The sequence below is a fragment of the Molossus molossus genome, unplaced genomic scaffold (genome assembly GCF_014108415.1).
Source record: "Molossus molossus isolate mMolMol1 unplaced genomic scaffold, mMolMol1.p scaffold_m16_p_14, whole genome shotgun sequence".
NCBI classification, from domain to species: domain Eukaryota; kingdom Metazoa; phylum Chordata; class Mammalia; order Chiroptera; family Molossidae; genus Molossus; species Molossus molossus.
Window position 1 is genome coordinate 7790928 of NW_023425349.1, and position 22926 is coordinate 7813853.

Here is a 22926-nt window from a genome sequence, read left to right on the forward strand (position 1 = left end):
AACAGATACTAAAAGCATTCATGCTCGGGAAGAGGTAAGGAAATAAGCTTGAGGAACAGTTCACTAAATACAACAGTCGACTCCACTTGTAGTAAAGTTTCGAAGCTGTGGGGCACCTGAGGTGCCCTTCCATAATACTGACGACGCTGCAGTTTTGCGTGGCTCCATCCGAGCTCAGCGGCTAGCAGCACACCCATGGAGCCGTGCTGTGTGCTCCGTCTCCTTTCCCTGCACCTGCTGCGGCTCTGGCACCGGAGCACTGCCTGAACACTTGCTGAATAAAAGAATGAGAAAACTACAATGATAACTTAAAAATCCATTCCTTGGAAAACTTTACTCCAATAATCCTCAGGCAGAAGGGGTAAAAGCCAAGATTATGGACTATTTACAAACCACAAATAATGAAAACACTCTATGTTAAACTATGGGATGAGGCCAAAACTGTACTGAGAGGAAACTAATGGTTTTAAAATCTTTTATAATTAAACAACTAAGAATATAAATCAACTAAACATTCAACTCAAGAAGCTAGAAAAGGGGTGGAGGATAAGAAACTGATTAATAGGTAAAATCAGAAATTCATATAGTAAAAAACAAAGAACTAAATACCAAGCCTACAGAAATGATAAATAAACCCAAGATTAATTTATATAAAATACCAATAGAACAGGTAAAACCTCTACAAATAAGGCAAAAAGCAAAAACAGACATTAGAATTGAGAAAGGGGCTATAACCACATATGTGAAGTGAACTAAAATTACAAAGTAAAAACCAACCCTTGCATATTGATTTTAAATCATTTTCATGGTGCCAAGTGTCAGCTCCAAGGGATAACTGGGACTCATAAATCACCGGGTCAAAAGCCAGGAAGACCACAGATCTTGGTCAAATACCTGAAGAAATGTGCTGTTTTTGGAAATTTCCTTTACCATATTCTGAGAGCCTGTATGTGGCACCTTTATTGACTGATAATGAAAACCACCCTCTTCTGGAAAATAGTTCAAATCTGAAAACTGTCTCCATGGAGGAAAAAACAGAAGTCCCTCCAAATCCTCTTTATGAGGACTTTGGTATCTTGTCCCATTACCTCGAGAGAATAACATTTCTTGACACGTGGAAATGTTTTTCAACAAACAGCCTGCTGCTCCAAATATGTAAAACTGGCTCAAAATCCTACTTTAATTCCAGTGTCTGCTGCTGGTATGGAAAGAATTTTTAGTGCCGTGGCTAATCTATGGACCAATGGATTCAACAGACTGAGTGCGGAATGAGTAAGGAATGAAACTAGGACACTTTAAAAAAGTAATTTTCACCCCTTTAGATACAAATTATCAGTTTCTGAAAAATAAGCTACAAAGTCATATTTATAATGTGAAATATTAGAAGTAATGGAGATTGTCATTAACCAGAAAAAATGGTGACTTTGAAATTTATAAGGTATCCCAGTTAGCTGTCTGTATTTGTCTTTGACTAAGGCTATTTTAAACCCTGTACAGATAAAAGTTAACTTGTAGAAACTGTTATAATGTGAATAATTCCTGTCACAGAAAGGCAAATTACGTGTCATGGAATGCCTGATTATCTCCTTGGGAATACTGACAAGTTTTGTATCCATTTAAAAGATTATTTCAGCCCTGGCCAGTTTGGCTCAGCGGTTAGAGCGTCGCCTGGGATTCCCCACACCAATTCAAGAATTCGGGTCCTGTGGTACTCAGACCCGCAGCCACCTGAGATACGGGCCAGGGTCACAGTTTCTAAGGTGACCTGTCATCCATGCTCTCGCGGGCACTTCCCAGATGAACAGGTGTTTTCTGACGGTGACATGGATGGCTCTCTGATGTCTGGAGGAAACTGCAACCCACGGAGTCGGCGCCTGGCCCCTCCTCCCCTGCGGGCAGAACCGTCCCCAGCTGCAGCGGCCTTGGCGCTTCACACAGCTCTGCTCACATGCCGACCCTGAGAGCATTCTTTACGTCTAGCATATGCTGACTTTCCTTCCTTAGCTTCTGGCTCAACTTGCTTCTTGGTTTTTAATTTGGTTGCATTTTATCCAGTGTTTGAGTTTGTGTGTTTGGAGCAGGCAGCTGGGAGGGAGAGACTTCTTCCTCAATAGCTCAGTCTGCCATATTGCCTCAAAGTCCACAGCACAGTCTGCTAAGAGGCTTCTGGCACTCACTGGCACTTTCTGGAAACCAAAGTTGGGTTTCAGACGTGCCAAGTTGTGAGCTGTCAAAGGAACATGTGAGCAGAGGACTCTGGAGCAGGTGTGGGAACGCGGGGCTAGAGCTTCGGAGAGAGGCTGGGCTGAGAGCTGAGGAGGCAGCCACCCCTGGGAACGCAGGTGATGGCTGAAGCTCTCCGAGCCAGTGACACCCCAAGGAATGGGGAGGGTGGGAACTGGGGTCAGAGGCTCCAGGACACCTATGTCCAATGGGCGGGAGGAACAGAAGCAGTCAGGGAGGAGCCAGCTGCCAGAATGGCAGAAAGAAACCAAGCAAGCGAAAAAAGATTTTTCAAGAAGAGGGTGATAAACAGGGTCCAAAGTTGCGACGAAGTCAAGAAAGATGAGGGTGGCGATGTCAGCAGTATTCATGTCTGGGAACTTCTGAGAGGCAGTGCAGGCAGGGCTACTGAGGACGGTCTGGGGAAGGAGTAACTGGAGAGTGCAAATGTTGGTTTCCTCTGCCTTCCATCTCCTCACCCCCTCACCCATCTTGCCTCCTACCTGAGCCAAGGTTCGGAAAGCCTGAAACAGGCAGCCCACGTCTGTCACCACCTTCTCAACAACCTCAGAGGGTAGCTACTGGGACACTTCCTGGATTGAAGACTCGAAAATCCAAAATATGAACACATCTGTCTTCTTAGGGTATTTGCAAAGTAACCATTCCCAGAACTGCAGCTTAATGATCCTGTGCCCCCCGATGTCTGGGAGCAAGAGCCCTGTTCCCAGAAAGGTCCCCTTCCAGGTCACCACCCTGCAGACCAGGCCTCCTGACCCATTGGCTGAGATGTCCTCCCAGCCAGAAACCTCCGTTTTCACTTTGCTCCTGCAGATGAGTCAAAATCTCTGGATCGGTTCAGCAGGAAAGAGTGAATCATAATGGGAACACGCACAGAGCAGGCTGTGCGTGTGCATGCGTGTGTGTGTGCGTGTGTGTGGTGTGTAGCACATGACTGTAATTACTAGGAGTGATTCACCCATTCTCCAGGAATTCCATCCCCCCAGGTCACTCAAGAATAAGGCAGTCTCCTCTTGAGACCGAGTTTCACCATCTTCCAGTTGCTCAAGTGCAAAACCTAGGAATCCTCCTTCATTCTTTTCTTTTCCTCATCTCCAACATCCCATCCATCACAAATCCTGCCAACTCTATCTTCAGAATGCCTTCCCTATCAGTCCAGTTTTCTCCATGTCCACTGCCACTTCCTCCCTCCCAGCCAACATCTTCTCTCTCCTATATTCTGCCCTAACCTCCTAACTGGGCCCATTTCCACTGTTGGACCCTTCCAGAACACCCTACTCAATTTGTTTTCCAACCAGTAGCAACAGTAATTAAAAAACATCAATTCCAGGTCAGGGCACATGCCCAGGTTGCAGGCCCAATACCCAGTAGGAGGCATGCAGGAGGTAGCCAATTGATGGTTCTCTCTCACATCGATGTTTCTATCTCTCTCTCCCTTCCCCTCTCTCTAAAAACACAAAAGCAACTGTAAACCAGATCATGTTAGTCTCCTACACTTAGAATACAACCTGACTCCTCTCCCTGGCCCTGAGCCCTTCATGGTCAGTCTTGCTTCCCATCCATGGCATCTTACACCAACCTCCTCCTGGCCCACGGTGTTCCTACCCCAGCAGCCTGTGTGTTTCTTCCCACTTGGGCCTTTGCACTGGCTGTGCCCTCTGTCTGGAATGCTCGTGCCCTCATCTTGGCACAGCTGGCTCTTTTGTTTCAGACAGGCCTTCCCTGAATGCCCAGCCATATTTATCATATCCTCCTGTTTCAGTCTTCTGATCATTTTGTTCCCATCTGACAGTTCTTTGTTCATTACTTCATGCATTCAACAAACATCGATCACTTCTCGTGCCAGCCAGACTAGGCATGTGTTTATTCTCCCTCAATAACATGTCTGTGTCTTCTGAATAACATTTTTTTTTAAAAAGCTCATGAAGACAGGGGCCTTGAGCATAGCCTTAGGGCCTGGCATGGAGGAGGCATTCAATAAATATTTGATTTGCAGAATGAATAAGTACACACGGTAATGTGTACTCAGGAAATCAGAACTGGCTGATACAACTTCTAAGGTCTCCTGGTTTTGAGGCAGCCAATATTCCAAAGTGGCCCTGGTGCCGGGATAAATCAGATCCTATCTATATTTCCCGGGCCGGCAGAAGGTGACTCCCTCCCTGTTTATGCATCTGGCCAGCACTTGCTAAGGGCGACTATGTGTGGGCCCATGCTTGGTGTCAATCTCCGTCCTGTCCCAGCTCACGCAGTTTCTGGCATTCAGCAGCCAGCCAGGGACCAGCCAACAGGTTGCCTGTCCTACAGCTAATGACCAACTGGCCCTTGCTGGAGGTCACCCATGGTGCAACCAAGAGGCAGGTCTCCTCCCACACCTGTAACTCACTTCTGTCCGAGTTTCCCAGATAGCCAGGGTTTCAGTGCAATGCCAAGGAGCCAGTCCTGCCCTGTCCCCGGGGCAGTGAACCAGCCTCACTTCTCCAGACCCACTTCCCAAGCAGCGTGCACGCCTGTTTCTCCATGCTCTACGCACAGCCTGGTTCCAACATCAAGTCCCGTCACTGCCAAGTCATCTGGCACGCTGGCCAAAAACATGGACTATGGGGTCCAGCAAGGCAAGGCTGCATCGCATCGGTTCTGGCACCCGCTAGCTCTGTGATCTTGGATAGGTCATTGTGCCTCTAGGAACCTCAGTTTCCTTTTCTGATAAGCAAAGACTATAAAAACTACAGCAATGCCTCCAGTGCTCCTGCTCCTTCCTGCTCTGTGGGCCCATGAGGTCTCACCAGTACCAGATCAAGGGTCATGTGGGGAGAGGGGAAAAAGCTCTTTTTTGGGGCAACATTTCTGTGGCTAATCTTATTACCAGATATTAATAGCAAGAGAAGAATTCAATTCAGTACACTAAACATATACAATTCAAACAAGTGTATATTCAGCTGGGCACCAGGGATACAGGGAAAAACAAGCCTCATCATGAAGGAAGGCAGTCAGATGGGGAGGCAAACCTGTGAACAAAACTACAGAGCAGATGTGCTACGTGCTGTGTAAGGACAGGTGTGGAGAGGGTGTCAGGGATGCAATGTAGTCGTCAATTCCACTGGGCTGGGGTGATCAGGATGAAGGGGAAAGATGATGCGTTTGGCCAAGTGCATTTCCTAAATGCTCTGTGCAAACCACTGTCCTTGGACTAGTAGGACAGGTGAGTGAGAGGTGGCTTGTGAGAGTCCCTAGGGCCCTCACCAACTATAAACTTAGAGGAGTCATCGGGAGTCACAATATCACAGACAGTAAGGTCTATGCACCATGAGATTCATCATTCCTTCCTCTGTGTCCACACAGCTCCCAGCAGTCCAAGAAACAATAACAGCATCTAAATGATGGACAATTCATTTGAAAAAGAATCTCCAAGCAACTTTTGAAAAAAAGCCTCTCAGTTCAGATGGAGTCAGGGAATCATGGGCTGACAGCCACTGCAGAGACCAGCGGCTCCCTAACTTGCTCTCCGCCTCCAATGCCACTGCTCACCTGAAATTCACCCAGCAGCCCAGTACATAAAACTGATACAAAAGGAGCCGCTCTGGTGGAAATAGTGCCCAACTGTCTGCTTAGCACCCCTCCTCTTCTCCCCCAGCCCCTGGCAGCCCCCACGGCAGCTCCAAGGAACCCCTGGGCTCCAAAAGCACTGATGGAAAACTGCTGATCTAGGCCAACCTCCCTGAGTAGATATGGGAAACATCCCACAGAAGTCACGCTCTGAACTGTGCCTGAACACAGACCCAGTTTTCTGAGTCCAAGCTAACATTCCTCGCTCGACTTTGTTAGAGTTAGATCTATGGAAAATTGCACTTTAAAGAAACAAGGCTCAAATCTGATCACCTACAGCATAATCCCTGTGCAATTTAAAAGCCTCTGAGCTAGCCAAGTATGAGCCAGAGCCCAGCCCCACAGACTGGCAGAGAGAAGTTTGGGAATGAGTAGCAGAAGTACAGCTGACAATTCCATACAGTTTCCTTCAGTTCCGTGGGACATAAACAGGTCTTGAAAGGCTGGGGATGTGCGGCTGTGAGAGACCCTGCACCAGGCGGCCAGGAGGTGAATGCTAACGAGATGGAAATAGCGATTACTTTCCCCATGTCAGGCGCTGTGCCAAGCTAAGGAGGATAAAGAGGTCTGAGATATTTTTAAAATATTTTTACAGCAGAAAAACTTTCCTACAGACTCAATTATATAACTATCAGACTCCACCTCTGGACTGAAATTATCCATGGCCTTAAAAAAAAATCACTTTTCCCTACATGAGGGTCACAGGTTTCTCCAGAGAAACTCCTAGCTGAGTGGCCAGCAATCCACAGCAGCTGCAAACCACCATCAGCCCAGAGATCGCCCAGGAGCAGTTTGGCACCTGCCAGAGAAGAACACCAGCCAAGCGGGGGACAGAAGTCATGCCACTGACCCAGCCATCACGAAGGGCGTGGTAGGCTAGGGGGAGGTCCACCCTGGGGACTTCCAAACCCACCCACGTCAGTGTCCTCACAACTGCCTGGAACCCAGATGGTTCGAGGTCCCTGAAGGAGAGAGGATGCCCCAGTCGTCCCCAGTTGTTGGCAGAGGGCAGACATTGGAGAAAGGCTTCCGGGGCAGAAGGAATGAAGAACTGCACCCAGGCACTGCCAGCCCAAATCAAAGGACACACTTAGGCAGATTCACTTACAGCCCAGGTCTTCGTCAGCCTGAAGATGGGTGCACTTTGTAATGCCGACACCACAGACATGAGAGAATGAAGGTTGTTGAGCTCCAGAAGTTTCTGAAAAAAGATATGGAATGGATTATTTTGCTGCTATAAACAACAGAACGAAAACATGCTCAAGTGTTACCAAATGTTGTCATATTTATGAAATTCCATTACATTTAAAAATACCTCATGCAGAAAATGTAGTTCTAGGAAATTCATAGAAACCATATGCTCTTCTTTCAAATTGTCAAAGGTGAGTTTGCAGCTCCAACATTTGCAAAATTTCACAAGCTGACTAGTCTGGCTGCTGGACAGAAACGTGGCCCGGGATAAGGTTTGATAATGTCCCTTAGGTTCCTTTTTTAGACAAATCTGAACTGTCCCAGAAGGCTTATGTTAACTGAAACCTCAGCTGTGCCAGCAGTATCAGCGTGGGTCTGCTGTGATCACCTGGACAGGGGAAGGAGAAGGGCTGAGGAAAGACACTGTCAATCTGCATAATCCCCTTGGCGGGAGGATGGAGCCCTGGCTTTGTAACCACTTGACCACACTCCTTTGAACCAGACCCGGAACTAGTGAGAACATTTGGATTCAATTCCGTCTCAGACAAGTTCCTTGCCGTGGAGGGCAACAGGAGACACAGTCGAGATTAAGTGCAGAAAATGTAACGGCTCTGTTCCTGGTTTTATGCTGAGGGACACCTGCTAACAGGGCCGGGGTTGCGTTTCTCATTCCTGGGAGTCAGTGACATCTGGGTTAGCAAGCAGGCTCTCCGGAGCCAATCTCGGCTCCCACCACCGTGTGTCCTTTGGCACAGGGCACTGCTTCTGAGCATGACTTCGGAGCCTTGGCATCCTCACATCTAAAATGAGGAAGGTGATTGGGGCCCCTCTGCTACCTGCAACAGCTCATGTAAACCTCCTAGGCCAGTGCCTGCTGCCAGGATCAGCACTCGAGGTGGTGTGGGTTGCTCATCTTTATTGGGAAGACTGCCCCCCCCCCCATCACTCGTCTTAGGTACTTCCAAGCTCAGGTGCTACCTCCTCTACTGTGTCTTTCCTAACCATGTTCTCAAGTCTGGGGACCCCACCTATCTGATCCCACAGGAGTCTGTGCATCTCCTTAGCACACTGGACTATGCTCCCTAAGAGCAGGGACAAAGTTGTGTCTGCCATCATGTCCCCAGTACTTAGCACAGAACACAGTAGGGAAGAGTAAAATGAACAAATAAATGAAAAGCCCGTATGCCCAGTCTTCACAGCTCTGTTGCTATTAGGAGATTTCTCTCTGGCCACACAGACTGTACTTCATTTCACACATCGTGTAACATTCTCCGGGTCTCCTGTCGTGTAGTAATAGACTCTGTGTGAACTGGATTTCATCTTATGTATTTAAATTGCTATACCTGTCACCAAATTCCCTGAGAGCTAGAGGCGCTCTGGGAGGTGTGCAGATGGGAAACCAAGGCCCAGGGAAGGAGGGGCTTGCACAAGCACATTCCCAGGGCACGGTGCCCTGTGGTGATCCACCATCCGAAGATCGCAGGTTAAAAAGGGATCATTTTAGATCCCTTGGGAGGGGACCATAAACTAATTCCAAATTGAAAGCACCAGATGGGCTGGAACTTAATCCCACTTTCTCACGTGGCCCAGAATGCACTCACTAACGGCAATGAGTATCATGAAGCCCCTAACACACATACTTTATAGACAGATGCGGTTAACCTTCCCGTGAGGAGGGGCAGGAGAGCAGCTCCCCTGAAGGCAGAGGCAGGCTCCCTATAACTCTGTGGGGCCCTGGGCATGGACACTCACCTCTCTAAGCCTCCCCTTTTCCTATGAAAATGGGATAATAATCACATGAGCATCGACTACGATCATTTCAGTACAGCACCTGTCACGGGGCCTGGCTCGTGAGGGACCTTGGTCAAGGTAGCTGGCCCAGCATCTGGTGGGAAGACAACATGCGCACACGGAGCAAGGCGCGAACCAGACAGTGTCTGCCGAGTCAGGCAAGCCTGGCAGTCGGGGGCAGAGTGTGGGGAGGAGCTGGCAGGGCTGTGTAAATAGTGAAGGTGGGATCACAGCCTAGACTGGCAGACATGAGGGGAGAGGAGGGGAAAGGTGGGATGCAAATGTGAGCCTGATACCCAACAACTGACAAGGACAGAACCTGTCGGGCCAAGAGCTGGGAGCAGGAGCAACAGGGTCATCCCGCCCAGGCCTTAAGCTCAGGATGGGTGAGGTGAGCTTTGCTGACTGGAGACAAACAGTCAGGATATGATGGTATCACAAACATCAATGTGAACTCAAACCCATCACCCCCAGTGCTGGATAAATCTGAAGCTAGAGGATGATGGATCCAAGGGGAAGCCCGTGGGGCCTCATGGAGCATGAAAGGCCAAAGGGAATAGTTGGCTGCCAAAATCATGGGGTGGAGAGCATGCTGCCAACATGTGCGTGGGGGCGGGGAGCCTGCTTGGTCATCCAGGCTGGTCTTACAGCTGCCTCTGTCTGGGGAAGTCGGGTCACAGCCCCCTGTTTAAACCCTGTCCAGCAGACCCAGAGCAAAGCCGCTTCCAAATTATTGAGGAAACATATTTTTGGGACAAAGAAAGAAAGGGGATTTAAAAAAAAGAAACAGCTTACCTTGGCTATTTTCACAAAATGGCTCAGGATTTCTGCCCTTATTTTTAAAGTCTGTGCTGTTAGAATTTCTCGTACGACCCAAAAACTGACCTGTAGAACCAAATACATATACACAGACACACACCAGAAAAACTGTTAAATGCCAGGCTACCCATGTCACCCTTACCCACCGTTAACGGGAGTTCCCAGAGGTTGGGGAATCGGGAGCACTGCCTAGGGTTGTGTGAGGTCTCAGGTTCCTTTATGACACCTAACGCAACAAATGGGTCCCATATTCTCAGCACCACCTTTCCAACACACAGAGGTGCTGAGAGAAGAAAGAACTTTTATTGTCCTCCAGGGGAGTTGCTGCAGGGAATTCTGAGATGAGTCAAACAGGATTCCTACTCAGAAGGGTCCCAGTTGTGGAGAAACCATGGATGGATGAATGGACGATGGCCAAGGGCCCAAAGGGATATGCATATTGTCAGTACCACCCATGAAATCCATATCCCCAGCCAGATCCAAGACAAAGAATTTACCAATATTCACACAAATGTAACAAGTTTAATATTCTTGGGTAGGGTCACCCACATACCAACGTAAATGACACAGAAACATCTTTCAAAGTTCCATAAGGCAATGCAGGTTCAGGGCATGTTTTTCTGGAGACAGCAGATGCCAAAAGAACACACAGGCACGTTTGGTTCAGAACATCATTCGTGCTCAAAAATCAACACCCTCAAGCCTCCGAGTCCATTGGTGGGACCAAGAAAGTCATCTATCCACGTGTAGCTGACTCGCATGACACCTCCGTGAACACAGAGGGGGCTTCCTGCCAAGCAGCGCTGGGGATGGCTGGCTTTCGGCTTATGTGGCACTGCTACAACAGCCATCTGTGCGGAACGCAGTGCCAAGAGCGCCAGGACAGCTGTGCAGGGAACAGTGGGGGTCTGGGCACAGCGGGGAGGGTATGTGAAACCCAAAGGAAGGTGAGGCATGAAAACCTCTAAATTCTACAGAGCAAAAAATAGTTAAGAGCAGTCTAGAGTTAACAAAGCATGTTTACTGCTGCAACCAAAGGTATTCTCTTTACTGAAGTACTGCCCCTTTTCAATGAGAAAACAAGGAAAAAATAACCAAGAATGAAAACTTTGCTTTTCATTTTAAGCAGGAATATTATAGAAAATTTTCTATGCATAATTATCTGTGGTTGCCCCGGTTTCCATAGAATCATTTTTTCCCAGATGATTTGCCTAAATGATTTCCAAGGTATTGCCTACAATTCAGTTCAGACTCAAATGCTCACTAGCCAGTTGTGGAAGAAAGATATTCTGGATGCCAAGGGATATGCCCATAAACCTGGTATTTTAATACATGTACATTTTTATGCCACATAATCTCAAGTGTGATCATTTATGTGTACTATATAATTTAATAGATTCCTGCATGCCAAAAAAATCACATACTTAAGGCACAATTATGGGCCAAGGCAGAGTTGACTCTGATCTGCAGCACACAGTATGCGGAAGCAACTCTGGGTCAATTCAATCCCACGGACTTTCATGAAGCCCTTACTGTGTGCAGACTTCAGGCACATGAGTCCAGACCCTGTCGGTGCTTGCCAGGTACGGGGATGACCAAAGGAGGAGACAGGATCCTCCCGAAATCACTGTCTTAAAAGGCAGCTGATGATCGTGGCCTGAACTGGATGGAGTATGGGGAGGCGATGACAGAAGAAGGCTTCTTGGAGGAGGCAGGCCCTGAAAGGGGTAGACTTTAAACAGGTAAAGACAGGACTGAGGTGTGGTGTATACACCAGGACCAGGGGGAGGCGAGTAGACTGACAGGACTGTTCTGGCCGGTCTTCTGCGGGGTGGGAGAATGAGGGAGATGGATGCTGAAAGGGAAGTGAAAGGAAGATAGTGGGCGTCTGGAGCACAAAGTGATGAAAAGGGCCTAAGACGATTATACTCGGGGAAAGTCCCAGAGGCTTCTGAGCAGAAGAATGACAGGCTCGATCCCTCTGTAGAGATGCCCAACAGGAAATTGGTGCAGTGGTCTAAGTGAGAGGTGGGAAGTCTAAGCTAGGGCCATGTTGAAGTAGATGGAGAGAAGGGGCAGATAAGAACGATATTACAAAGGTAGGGTCACAGTTTTAAACATTTTTAATTCTCTTTTCTAACTACATTTTTTTTTCTTTATTGATTATAGAGAGAGAGAGAGGAAGTAAGAGGGAGAGATAGAAACATCGATGAGAGAGAATATCGACTGGCTGGCCCCTGGGGACCGAGCCCACAACCTGGGAATGTGCCCTGATCAGGAATTGAACCAGCGACCTCTTGGGGCATGGGTCGATGCTCAATTACGGAGCCACACCAGCCGGGCAACTAAGTACAAAATTTAAGAGGAGCTTAATGCAGAAAACGTGAAAACAGATAAGCACAAAAGACAAGCCTCATTCTCACATACTGACCACCACCATAAGCACTGTGGTATGTGTCCTTACAAAGAGAATTACATTGATATATATTAATCATGTTATAACAAGAATTTTTATAAGTGAATAAACATTCTTCTGCAACATAATTTTTAGCAGCTGCTAAGTACTTTATCTTAGGGATGTTTCATCATCAAGTGACCCCCTATTGTTAGGTAGGTTATTTCTAATTATTTTCTTGTAATAGAAAATGCTACAGTAAACATATTTCTACATATATCTTTACATATTTTTAATTAAGGTCTTAAGATAAACTTCTGTAAGATGGAATGGATAAAAGTGTGTGTACCTTTTTTCCAAAAGTATATATAAAAAAATCTTGGCCTTTAAAAGGTCTGTTTGTTTATCTATGAACAAGTTTGAGCAGATCCATGTTCTCACATGTAGGCAAATGTACCAGTGATTGCAACTTTTTTTTTCTTTACTAAACTAACAAACAAAATAATGTCTCACTGTTTTTGTTTTGCATTTCTTTCAGGACTACTCAGTTAATATTTTTTGCACTTTTTTTCAGTTTTTTGTTACAAATATTTATAGGCCACTTGTACTATTTGCCTTGTGAATTACCTGCTCGGGTCCTTCGCCCATCTTTCTATTGGGACATCTGCCCTCTTACAATTGATTAGTAAATGGTCTTTTAATATTAAAGGAAATACATTAACCCTTTGTGAGTCATATATTGTACCAAAAGTGTGGAGAAAGTGGTACTCTTTTCCACTGTTTGGGGGAATATAAATTCACAGGGCCATTTTGAAGAACACTTGAAATATATCTTTTAAGATGTTAAAGTTATATTCTCCCTAGAATATTTACCTTATGAATACAGAAGTTTAGAGGGACATATGTACAAAGGTTCACTGAAGCACTGCTTATAAAGCCAAAGAATAGAAAAAACCAAAGTGCCCATCAATAGGGAACTGGTTACATAAATATTTTCATCTCAAACTTTCCAAGGAAGTCACTACAGAAGGAAGTGAGCAGCTGCGCTCCACCTTCTGGGGGGCAAAATATTTACATTAATAACCTGGAATTCTTCTGCATAGGAGGCTTGTCTTGTCTCCTCCATTTATTTATTCGATCCCTTGTTTATATCAGAAGAAACTCACATATATTTATTTTATACTTTGGGTTGCAATCCAACACTGTTATTTATTTTATTGCTCAAGTTGTTCCAGCTTTGGCTACTGAGACCTCTTTCCGTTGGTTCGTGCATCCCTTCCCTTTGATAATACCTCAGCATTGTCTTGGTTTGTTGGCTTCTTTGAGCATTTCCTTACTTTCTGGCACTATAAGGGACTACAGGCCCATCTTATACATTTTGTGCCCCAGTCCTAAACGAGCCACTTCTCCAAAGAGCCTGGGTTCCTTTCAGTAGACAGTGATACAATGGATTAGAAACCAAACAACTAGCAGTACAGTTACTGGGTTGTGTCTGTACTATTTTGCTTTCACACCAGCAATGAATAAGTTTGTGTTGCTCCAGGTATTTGTTAGCAATTGACATTTTGTCAGGGTCCCCTCCCCCCCCATATTTTTAGCCATTTTAATAGGTATGGAGTGTTTTGCATTTCCCCAGTGACAAATGATGTTGAGCATCTTTTCACGTCTATTTTGCTATCTGTATGTCTTCTTCGATGAGGTGTCTGTTCTGGTCTTTTGCCCATGTTTTAATTGGGTTGTTTTCTTATTGCTGAATTTTCAGAGTAAATTTTGGATACAAGTATTTTATCAGATATGTGTTATGTAAATATTTTCCCAGTCTGCTTTTTTAAAAAAATTCTTTTAGCAGTGTTTTTACAGAGTAGAAAATTTTAATTTTAATGAAGTCCAACTTTTCAAGTTTTTCTTTCATGGATTGTACTTTGGTGTCATATCTAATAACTCATCACCAAAGGGCCTGTAGATTTTTCTTCTGTTTTTGTTTTTTTCCCAAAAGTTCTATTGTTTAGACTTTTACATTTAGGTCTATGACTCATTTTGAGTAAATTTTTATGAAAGGCCTAAACTCGGTGTCTAAATTCATTTATATATATATATATATGCCAAAAAATGTTCAATTATTCCAGCATCATTTGTTGAAGGAATGACCCTTTCTCCATTGAATGTCTTCATGCACTTGTCACAGACTGGTTGACCGTGTTTGTGTGGGTCTATTTCTGGGCTCTCTATTCTGTTCCATTATCCTAGATGTCTAGTTGCTAGTCGATACCATGCTGTCTTGATTACTGTAGCTTTACTGTTGGTCTTGAAAACAGAGTGAGTCTGCCAACTTTGTTATTTTTTTCAGTATTGTGTTGGTTAGTCCATGTCTTTAGCCATAACAATTTTAGAATCAGTTTGTTGATATTTATAAAATAGCTTGCTGAGATTTTGACCAGGATTGAACTGAATCTGTAGATCAAGTTGGCAAGAATTGACATCTTACTAATGAATCTTCTAATCCATGAAGATAGAATATTTCTCTATTTCAATCTACTTTGATTTTTCACATACGTGTTTTGTAGTTTTCTGCACACGGAATCTATACGTTAGTTTTATACCTAAGTATTTCTTCATGTGCGTGTGTGTACTATTGTAAATTTTTTTAATTTACAATTCCAATTTTTCATTCCTGGTATAGGAAAGCTTTTATATACTGTAACCCTGCTATACTCATTATTTCCAAGAGATTTTTAAAAAATATATTTCTTTGAGATTTTTCTACACATACAGTAATGTCATCTGTGAATAAAGACAGTTTTATTTCTTCTTTTTCAATCTGTATATCTTGTTTTTCTTGTCTTATTGCACTAGTCAGGACTTCCAGTATGATGCTGAAGGGAAGTGGTAAGAAAGCACATCCTTGCCTTGTTCCCAGTCTCAGGAGGGAGGGTCTCTAGTGTCTCACGATTCAGTATGATGTTGGCTGCAGGACTGTTGTAGATAGCTTTTATCAAGCTGAAAAAGCTCCCTTCTATTCCTAATTTGCTGAGATGTTCTTTTTGTCATGAATGGATGTTTAATTTTGTCAAATGCTTTTTTGAATCAATTGGTATGATGACATGATTTTTCTTCTCTAGCCTTTGAATACACTGGATTACATTAGTTGATTTTCAACTGCTGAACCAGTCATGCATACCTGGAATAAATGGCACTTGGTCATGATGCTAACGAGCTTTTCAAACACATAAGCTATTGTTACCACTATTATTGTTCCACTGGTATAATTAGCACTAGAATTTAGCCACTGAAGACAAAGCTATCCCCTGGGAAATTTCACAATAGTATTACAGATGAATAAAGCAGAATAGTTATGAACACAAAGAACTTTATTTAATCAACCAAAAATAAAACAAAGCATAAAGCAAAGAAAAATTCAGGTTTAAAAATACTATCTTTTCTTATGAGAAATCTACTTTCCCATAAATTTCTCATAAGCTCATTCACAGTTTTCTTAGAAAACTGGAGTTAGAAGGAACTTAAAGGACCCACCCACCCTTTTCTTCAGCACACACATCCCCCCCCCCCCCCCCCGCCGGGATGTTCTATAGTCACTGTGCTATAGCCCTGTCTGGTCTCCGCCTAAACTACCTTGTATTAGGATAAAGCACTGCTCCCCACTCCTATCCGCTGGTCTCTGTACTTACTGATTAGGCCCATAGGTTATGCTTAAACAGCTTCCCCATTAGAACCCCTCAATTACTTGAAAAAAAAAAAACCTTGAGTATCTCCTTCCTGAGTCTTCTCAATCCTAGCTCCTTCACCTGGTCCTTATATAACATGCATTCTTCCCCTCACCCTCTGGCCACTGTGATATTGACATGCCACTCCTGTGTGACAGTAACCCCCTGCTCTTCATGTGAGGCATCCAAGGGTGGCTGGATAAAGCAAAGGAAAGCGAGATTACCACCCACCATTAGAATGGCTAAAATAAACAAATAAAATTTAAGAACCCTGACAATACTAATTATTGGCAAGGATCTGAAGCAACACAAACTTTCATCACTGCTGGTGGGAATGCAAAATGGTATAGACACAATCCAGTGATTGTACTCCGAGGCACTTACCCAGCTTATTTGAAATCTTATGATCACATATACATACAAAAAGCATGCATGTGTTTATAGCAATTTTATTCATAATCATCAAGAACTGGAAGTAATTAAGATATCCTTCAATAGGTGAATGCATAGACAAACTGGTATATCCATACAATGGAATAGTATTCATTAAAAAACAAAAGGAGCCCTGGCCAGTTTGGCCAGGTTGGAGGTCGGTACAGAGAGACCCGGGTTCGGTTCCCGCTAAGGGCACGTACCTCGGTTGCAGTTTGTCCCCGGCCCTGGTTGGTCGTGCGGGTGGCAGCCACTTGATGTGTCCCCTTCACATCGATGTTCCTCTCTCTCTCTCTTCCTCTCTCTCCCTCCCACTCTATCTGAACAAAAAATGGAAAAATGTCCTCAGGTGAGGGAAAAAAGAAAAGGATAAGACATCAAGTCGTATAAAGACATGGGTGAATCTTAAATGCATACTGCTAAGTGAAAGAGCCAGTCTGAAAAGAATCTTTATATATGACCCGCCCTACTTTTTTTTTTTTTTGGTACATGCCCCTGGCCGCTAGGGCCCAGCGGGAACTGAACCTGGGACTCTCTGGTCCGCAGGCCGATGCTCCAACAGCTGAGCCAAACCGGCCAGGGCCCGCTCCCCTTTTTGACATCTGAAAAGGGTCCAACTATAGAAATGGTAAATAGATCAGGACCTGGATCACTGTCTTCCTCTCCGTGCCTTCTTCCAAACCCTGCGTCCTTCCTTGGGCAACTTCAATACCACGGTGAGTGACCATGGCCTCAGGGCCCTCGACCACTTCGGCAACTACTGTCCACCTACGCACTTCAGTCACCTGCTCCTCACAATCACCCAGAACTGCTCTGCCCCAGAAACTTAAATTCCAGTTGTGGGCCACAACCTTTCACCCTTTCAGTCCTTACCTTCTCCTTGAGCCCCCACAGTGCCCGCCCTTCTGCCTCACCATACCCTGGAGTCCCTGGCAGCCTTTACCCCTGAGCAGACTGATCCCCTATCATCTGTCACTTCGCCCCCCCACTCCCATCAGTACTTTAAGCTCCCCTGTCCCTTGCTCCTTCCAAAAATCTGCTTTGCTAACCCCCAACCGTGGATGGATCCAAGTGTTTGCCCTCCTATGTCCCTGCTCCCAGGCTGCAAAGGGCAACTATAGAAAACCATCTACCCTCGTGCACTAGGGCCACTTCAAAAGTCGCGATCTCTCTTTTGTCTGGGCCACCGTCTCTGCCTGAGAGTCTTTTTATATTCTACAGTTAGCTCTCTCCTTCCCCCTGGAGTGCCTTTTTCATTTAATTTTCATAACAACTGTGCAAGCTGAGTACTGTAACTATTCTCACAGATAAGGAAACTGAGGCTCAGAAAGGTAAGTGACCGGCTTTCCTTTACCTAGAGTCTGATGAGGAGGCTTGTTCTCACATATGGCAGTCTGCCAGGAAGGGATGCCCATCAGTTTATCTCAGAGAAAGCAGCCCCAGAGGCTGACCAGACCTGGCTGCCGGCCAGTTGTCAGACTGGAGTTATCAGGACTATGTCCAAGAGCTACTCGCTCCAAGCGGCTGACAGGCCGGCAGCAAGACCGTTGTTCAGAACATCTTTTGGGAAAACGTGAGTTTAAGCTGGCTCGCTTTATTGATCTGGACACAATGCAATTGTTCGCAGAACAAGCCACACTGCCGGTCGCCACGCTGACCTGGCCTCCGCGTGCACAGCAGATTACATCAGAGCCCCCAGGGGCCTCCTCCGGGAGCTCGAGGCTCGTCGGAGGTGGGCCGGGGCTGGCTCGTGGTCAGATAGTTTTGCTAAGGAAACTATGAATCCCCTGATAGTGTGTGCACATCTGTTTTTTTTGTTTTTTCAAAAGACTAAGCTCAGTTGAAAAGGGAAAGATTCTGAAAACAAAGAAAAAAGAAACAAAAGGCTTCAGAACTTCCCTTTTCAAAACAAACGGTGTGCAGTCTCTACCGCAGACAGGCCTTCCTCAGTTCCTGTTATCTCATAAAACAACAGTAATGTTAACCCAGCCTCAATCTCAGGGCTCCAGGCTGGTGCCTCTCTGGGGCTCCTGCTGCACCGAGGTGGCAGCCAAGGCTGGGGAAGCCTGGGGAAAACTGAGCAATGGTGATGCCCAGGACCCACCATTTCCGAGAGAGAACACCCAGCTGGAGAAAGGGGTCAAAGGAACCCAGGCCCATCACCTTGAGGTCCAGTCATGCCCACTATGCAACCTCTAGGCCACTGCCCTCACTTAAAACTAGAAAAACAAGCAGAAAACAAGAAAAACAGTTAACAGCACCATTTGGGGGTTTGATCCATCCAAAGGGGGTCTTACAGGGTGTTTTCTCCTGAAGATCATGTTCTAGGAGGGCTGACAGAGCCATCAAAGCCCACCCCCTTCAGCTAGCCCAAGTCTCCACCCTCATTCCGTAAGTAGAGGCAGAGACCCTCAAACAGGGAGCAAAGGTTCTGGCTGGACCAAATCAGTTTGTAGGAGGACGTATGAGGCCAATGACCAGGCCACCAGGAATTCAAAGAAATTCGAGGAATGTTTCTGGAGCACTTCGTTCATTCATTCCACATATATTCACTGGGGGTCTATTACATGCCCGAGCTTGGGCAAAGCAGCGGGGGACGCAGTGATGAACAAGGGAGACAATGGTTCCACCCCCGTGGAGCCTGCAGACTGGCAAGGAAGGTAGAGACTAGAGAGTTACACAAAGTGAAGACAGAGGAGTAAAGGGCCACATGAGAAGCACAGGTGCAGTGAGGGAATGTGTGACGGAGACTTTATATAGGCTGGGAGTTCACAGGAGACTCCCCAAGGCTGAGGAGGAGTTCTGAGCTGAAAAGCCCAGGTATGGAAGCCGGACGGGACAGAAATATGGCACATCAGGAAAGAGAAGGAAGGCCAGGGTGGCTAAAGCCTGCAGAGTAGAGCGAGGGACAAGAGATGCGGCTGGCATGGGGACATAAGCCAGATCCACCATGCAGGACCTTGTAGGGCAATTAAGGTGCTTGAACATCAGCTTATGTGGAATTGGAAGCCACTGAAGCAATTTAAACACAGGGAAGATGTATTCAGTTCCACCTGATGTGTGAAAAAGAGGACTATGATGGCCCAAGAATGGATGAAGGTGAGGGGTTCAGGAAGAGGGGTCTAAACCTGGGGCCAGGTGCCTGGGATTGAACCCTGGAAGGGCTCCCTTACAGGGACAACACTGCTATCTGGACAGGCACAGGTAAGGGGTTGCTTACCTGGTTAAACCTCCGGGTAAAGGCCACAACGTTTGGGGCGAGACTATGTTTCTCCTTCTTACTCCATCCACAGCTGGCTAGTTCCTAGGAAGCAGAGAGTCAGTTTCAACAGTGATTTGAAGCGGGATGCAGACATATCAGGGGCATCTAACTGGAACATGCACATGGAGGTGGGGAGGACCGGAGCCTCGGCCATTCGTATCTTCACCAGGGTGAGAAAATCCTCCTCCTCTGGAAAGGAAGGCTGGGCGGAGGGGCTTCCTGGGACCCTTAGAGGTGAGGAGAGGTGGGATACTTTCTCCACAACCCCAGCCACATTTCCCAGGACTTCTGTGCCAAAATATTCTTACTCCCACCACTGCCACTCTGCCAGCTTTTCTGGGACCAGAAGTCCCTTCTTGATACAAATTGTCTGAGAGAGGATGTAATGTTTTAACCAGTGGGACTCATCCCCCATAGGCAAACTTAAAACTTAAATGTGGCTGGAAATCTGAAATTTCATCAGCTACATGACAATCTCCACCCCTGGAGTCCAGGACAGCCCAACCGAAGCCCAGTGCAATCAGGGAGCTTCTGGGATCACCTCAGATTCCCACCTGAGGCTGGACCCTCCCATCCGTCATGTAACCAAAAGGGGACAGAAGGAGAGGTTCCCTTTAATATCTTCTTCAGGGGTCTTATCTCTTCTGTCCCAGCAGGTTTAACATTATAATTTGCTCAAATTACCTACAGTTTACCTATGAGTGAGGCTGGTTCCTCTCCAAGGGAGGAAACAGGGGCAATCTAATGGGATCTAGTTGGTGTGCGTGTGTGTGTGTGTGTGTGTGTGGGGGGGGGTGTTGTATAAAAGGACCAAGGAAAAGCCACTATCCAAATGCCTAACACTCTCGGCTTGTGTCTGGGGAGCCCTGGCAGAGAATGGAGGAGGGGGCAGATTCTAAAGTCCTCTACCCCTAAGTTACAAGACTGCCTTTTACCTTATATCAGGCCTCAGTATCGATAACATTATTTTGTCACATATCTGGAACTTTCATAAGATCTTTAGCGAGGGCCACCTGCCCACCAACGGGAACAGACACAGATCAGGGTCTACTAGGCAGCAGCTACGCCTGAAGTGCCATGCTCTCCAGTGCATCTCAGGGCCCAGCTATGACCCGCAGACAGGCACCTGTGGGAAGCCTGGCTGAAGGCAATGGACAGCTCTGGAGACAAGATGAATGACCTGGCCGTGAGAACGACTGAACCAACCAGGAGCTGAGAAACAGCGCCTCTTCCTGGCCGCCTCATGTCCGTAAATGGCATCGCTGCCCTCCCAGTCACCCACGTGAGAAAGCACAACCATTCTCGACCCTGCCGAGTCCTTCACACTAAGTAGCGGTAACGGCAATGATGCTGACTAGCGCTACCGTGTATCAAGAACCCCCCACGCCAGCACTGGGGGGGAGGGGGCACTCATCTAATTCTCAGCCCATCCACTTTAACAAAGAGGAAAGGGGCTCAGTGCTATTTGTCCTCACGAATCAATACTTTGACTCTACTCTTTTTCAAAAGTACACATATCTTTGAGATGTAAAATCTACCTGTGTAGCCCTGGCCAGGTGGTGCAGTTGGTTGGCACATTGTCCCATACACCAAAAAGGTTGTGGGTTCAATCCCGGGTCGGGGGGCTTATGGGAGGCAAGCAATCGATGTTCCTCTCACATTGACGTTGATCTCTCTCCACCCCACTCCTTCTAAAATCAATGAATATATTCTCATGGAAGGATTAAAAATTTTTTACCTGTGTACTATGATTCCCCTTGTTCTGAACATGTATATTTGACCTATCCGAGTTACAATGACTTCACCCCGCTCCACCTTTTTGCCTATCTTAATCACTTTGCGAATGTATGTTACCGCCCTTCAAAGTCTAATTGTGAGGACAAGAGGCGTCTCCCCTGTGAATCTCAAGCTAGTCCTGGAAAGGGAGGGGTTACAATCAGATACAGAAGTGAATGCATAAAACTGATTTTCAAGGACTGAAGCATGGTTGTGGCCTAATTTCTGGCTATTAGTTGCTCCTTTTGTGTTTTTTCCCCTGAATTATTTAATAAACAGCCAAGTTGTGTGTGTGTGTGTGTGTGTGTGTGTGTGTACATTTAGCTGAGCCTGTAGTCTTACACCACACCATAAGGAACATCGGAAGACATCCTGAGAGGGAGTGGTGTGCCCCTTCCTGTTAGAAAGACCATCAGATCCTGGTCCTCCACACACCACCTACAGAATGCTCATCTTCTCAGAACCTCAATCTTCTCATCTTAAAATGGGTATAATCCTCCATTGATCTGTGAAGCTCATCATGACAATTAAATGAGATTAAAACACACAGAGTACCCAGCACGTGACAAGTATGTGATGATGCTCATCCCCCCACCTCCTCCCAGGACCCTGCGCGTCAGTATCAGTGCAAACCCTCTGCTTTCTTCCACACCACACTCTTGTTGCTGTTTTGAATGATTTAAAAATCTATTATTATTCCTCTTTTATTTTGCTGATGTCACGCAGGCAGGAACCAAAGCACATAGTTATTAATACATCTGCCCTGAATTTATTTGATTTGAACATTTCTAAGACCATGACTCAAAAACCTTATGTGCAGTTCTTGGGTTTAGAAAATCCCCTAAGGAACATTCTGCACTGGAAGACACGTGATATTTCAAACGAAAACCCCAGTGGAGTAAAACATTGTTGAAGAGATTCCTTGATAAAACAGAAGGAGCAAAGGACTTAGGGCCAAGGACCTCAACTCCAAGTCCAGTCTGGCAATGATTAATCTCCTGGGCAACCTTGGGTAAGCTAACCTCTCTCGGCATCAGTTCCACCCACAGAACTGTGGCAGAGTCCAAAGGAGAGGTGACAACAGGTGACATGCAGGGCACAGGCCTGCTCACGGCAGATGCTGGGCAGCGTTTGTTGAATGAATGTGTTCCTTGGTGCTGGAATCTCCCAAACGCAGTGCAGAAAGATTTATCAAGATGTCAAAAGAAATAAGACCATTCTATCTGCTAAAACAAATCCCAAGCCCAGCCTCCTTGGCACTGTTCCTCTTCTGTGTTTGGCCTTATAGGATTACAAGAGATTCCATCTGTGTGAAGTGGGTTTGGAAAATGTGAGGTAATAGAACAATACTCTTCCAGTCTAATGCTAATGCCTAAAAAAGGTCCATGCTATGGAACGGATTTGAGTTAAATAAGTTAAAATTGACCAGCGGAGACAGGGCTGGTTCTGGAAGGGAGACAGGGTTGACTGACACTGTAAGGCCCCGGGCTGTGGGGGAGTGGGGCGATCCCCCCCAGGCTGTCCTTGACTCTGACTCCGAGTCCTCTGCTGACGCCAACTGGATGCAAAGGGAGAGTAAGAGCCTATACAGTCCTTTGCCAGCTTCTTCTGGGACCTCTCCTCTCTTAGGTGGATGTTCCCGGGTTTGTCAGGGAGAATAAGATGTCAGAAGAAAACTTTCTGCCACTAAA

The 22926-nt window shown here is 46.1% G+C and overlaps 1 protein-coding gene across 2 annotated transcripts in view; it reads right to left on the reverse strand.

Annotated features, from left to right (window-relative positions):
* The window catches only part of RALGPS1 (Ral GEF with PH domain and SH3 binding motif 1), a 238776-nt gene that overhangs the window by 130536 nt on the left and 85314 nt on the right, over positions 1–22926 (reverse strand). For both annotated transcript variants that reach the window (XM_036261937.1, XM_036261938.1), the window contains 3 exons: positions 19418–19501; positions 9625–9714; positions 6956–7048 (listed from right to left, as the gene is read on the reverse strand). In XM_036261937.1, coding sequence (XP_036117830.1) covers positions 6956–7048; positions 9625–9714; positions 19418–19501 — 267 coding nt within the window. The remainder of the gene's footprint in view (positions 1–6955; positions 7049–9624; positions 9715–19417; positions 19502–22926) is intronic.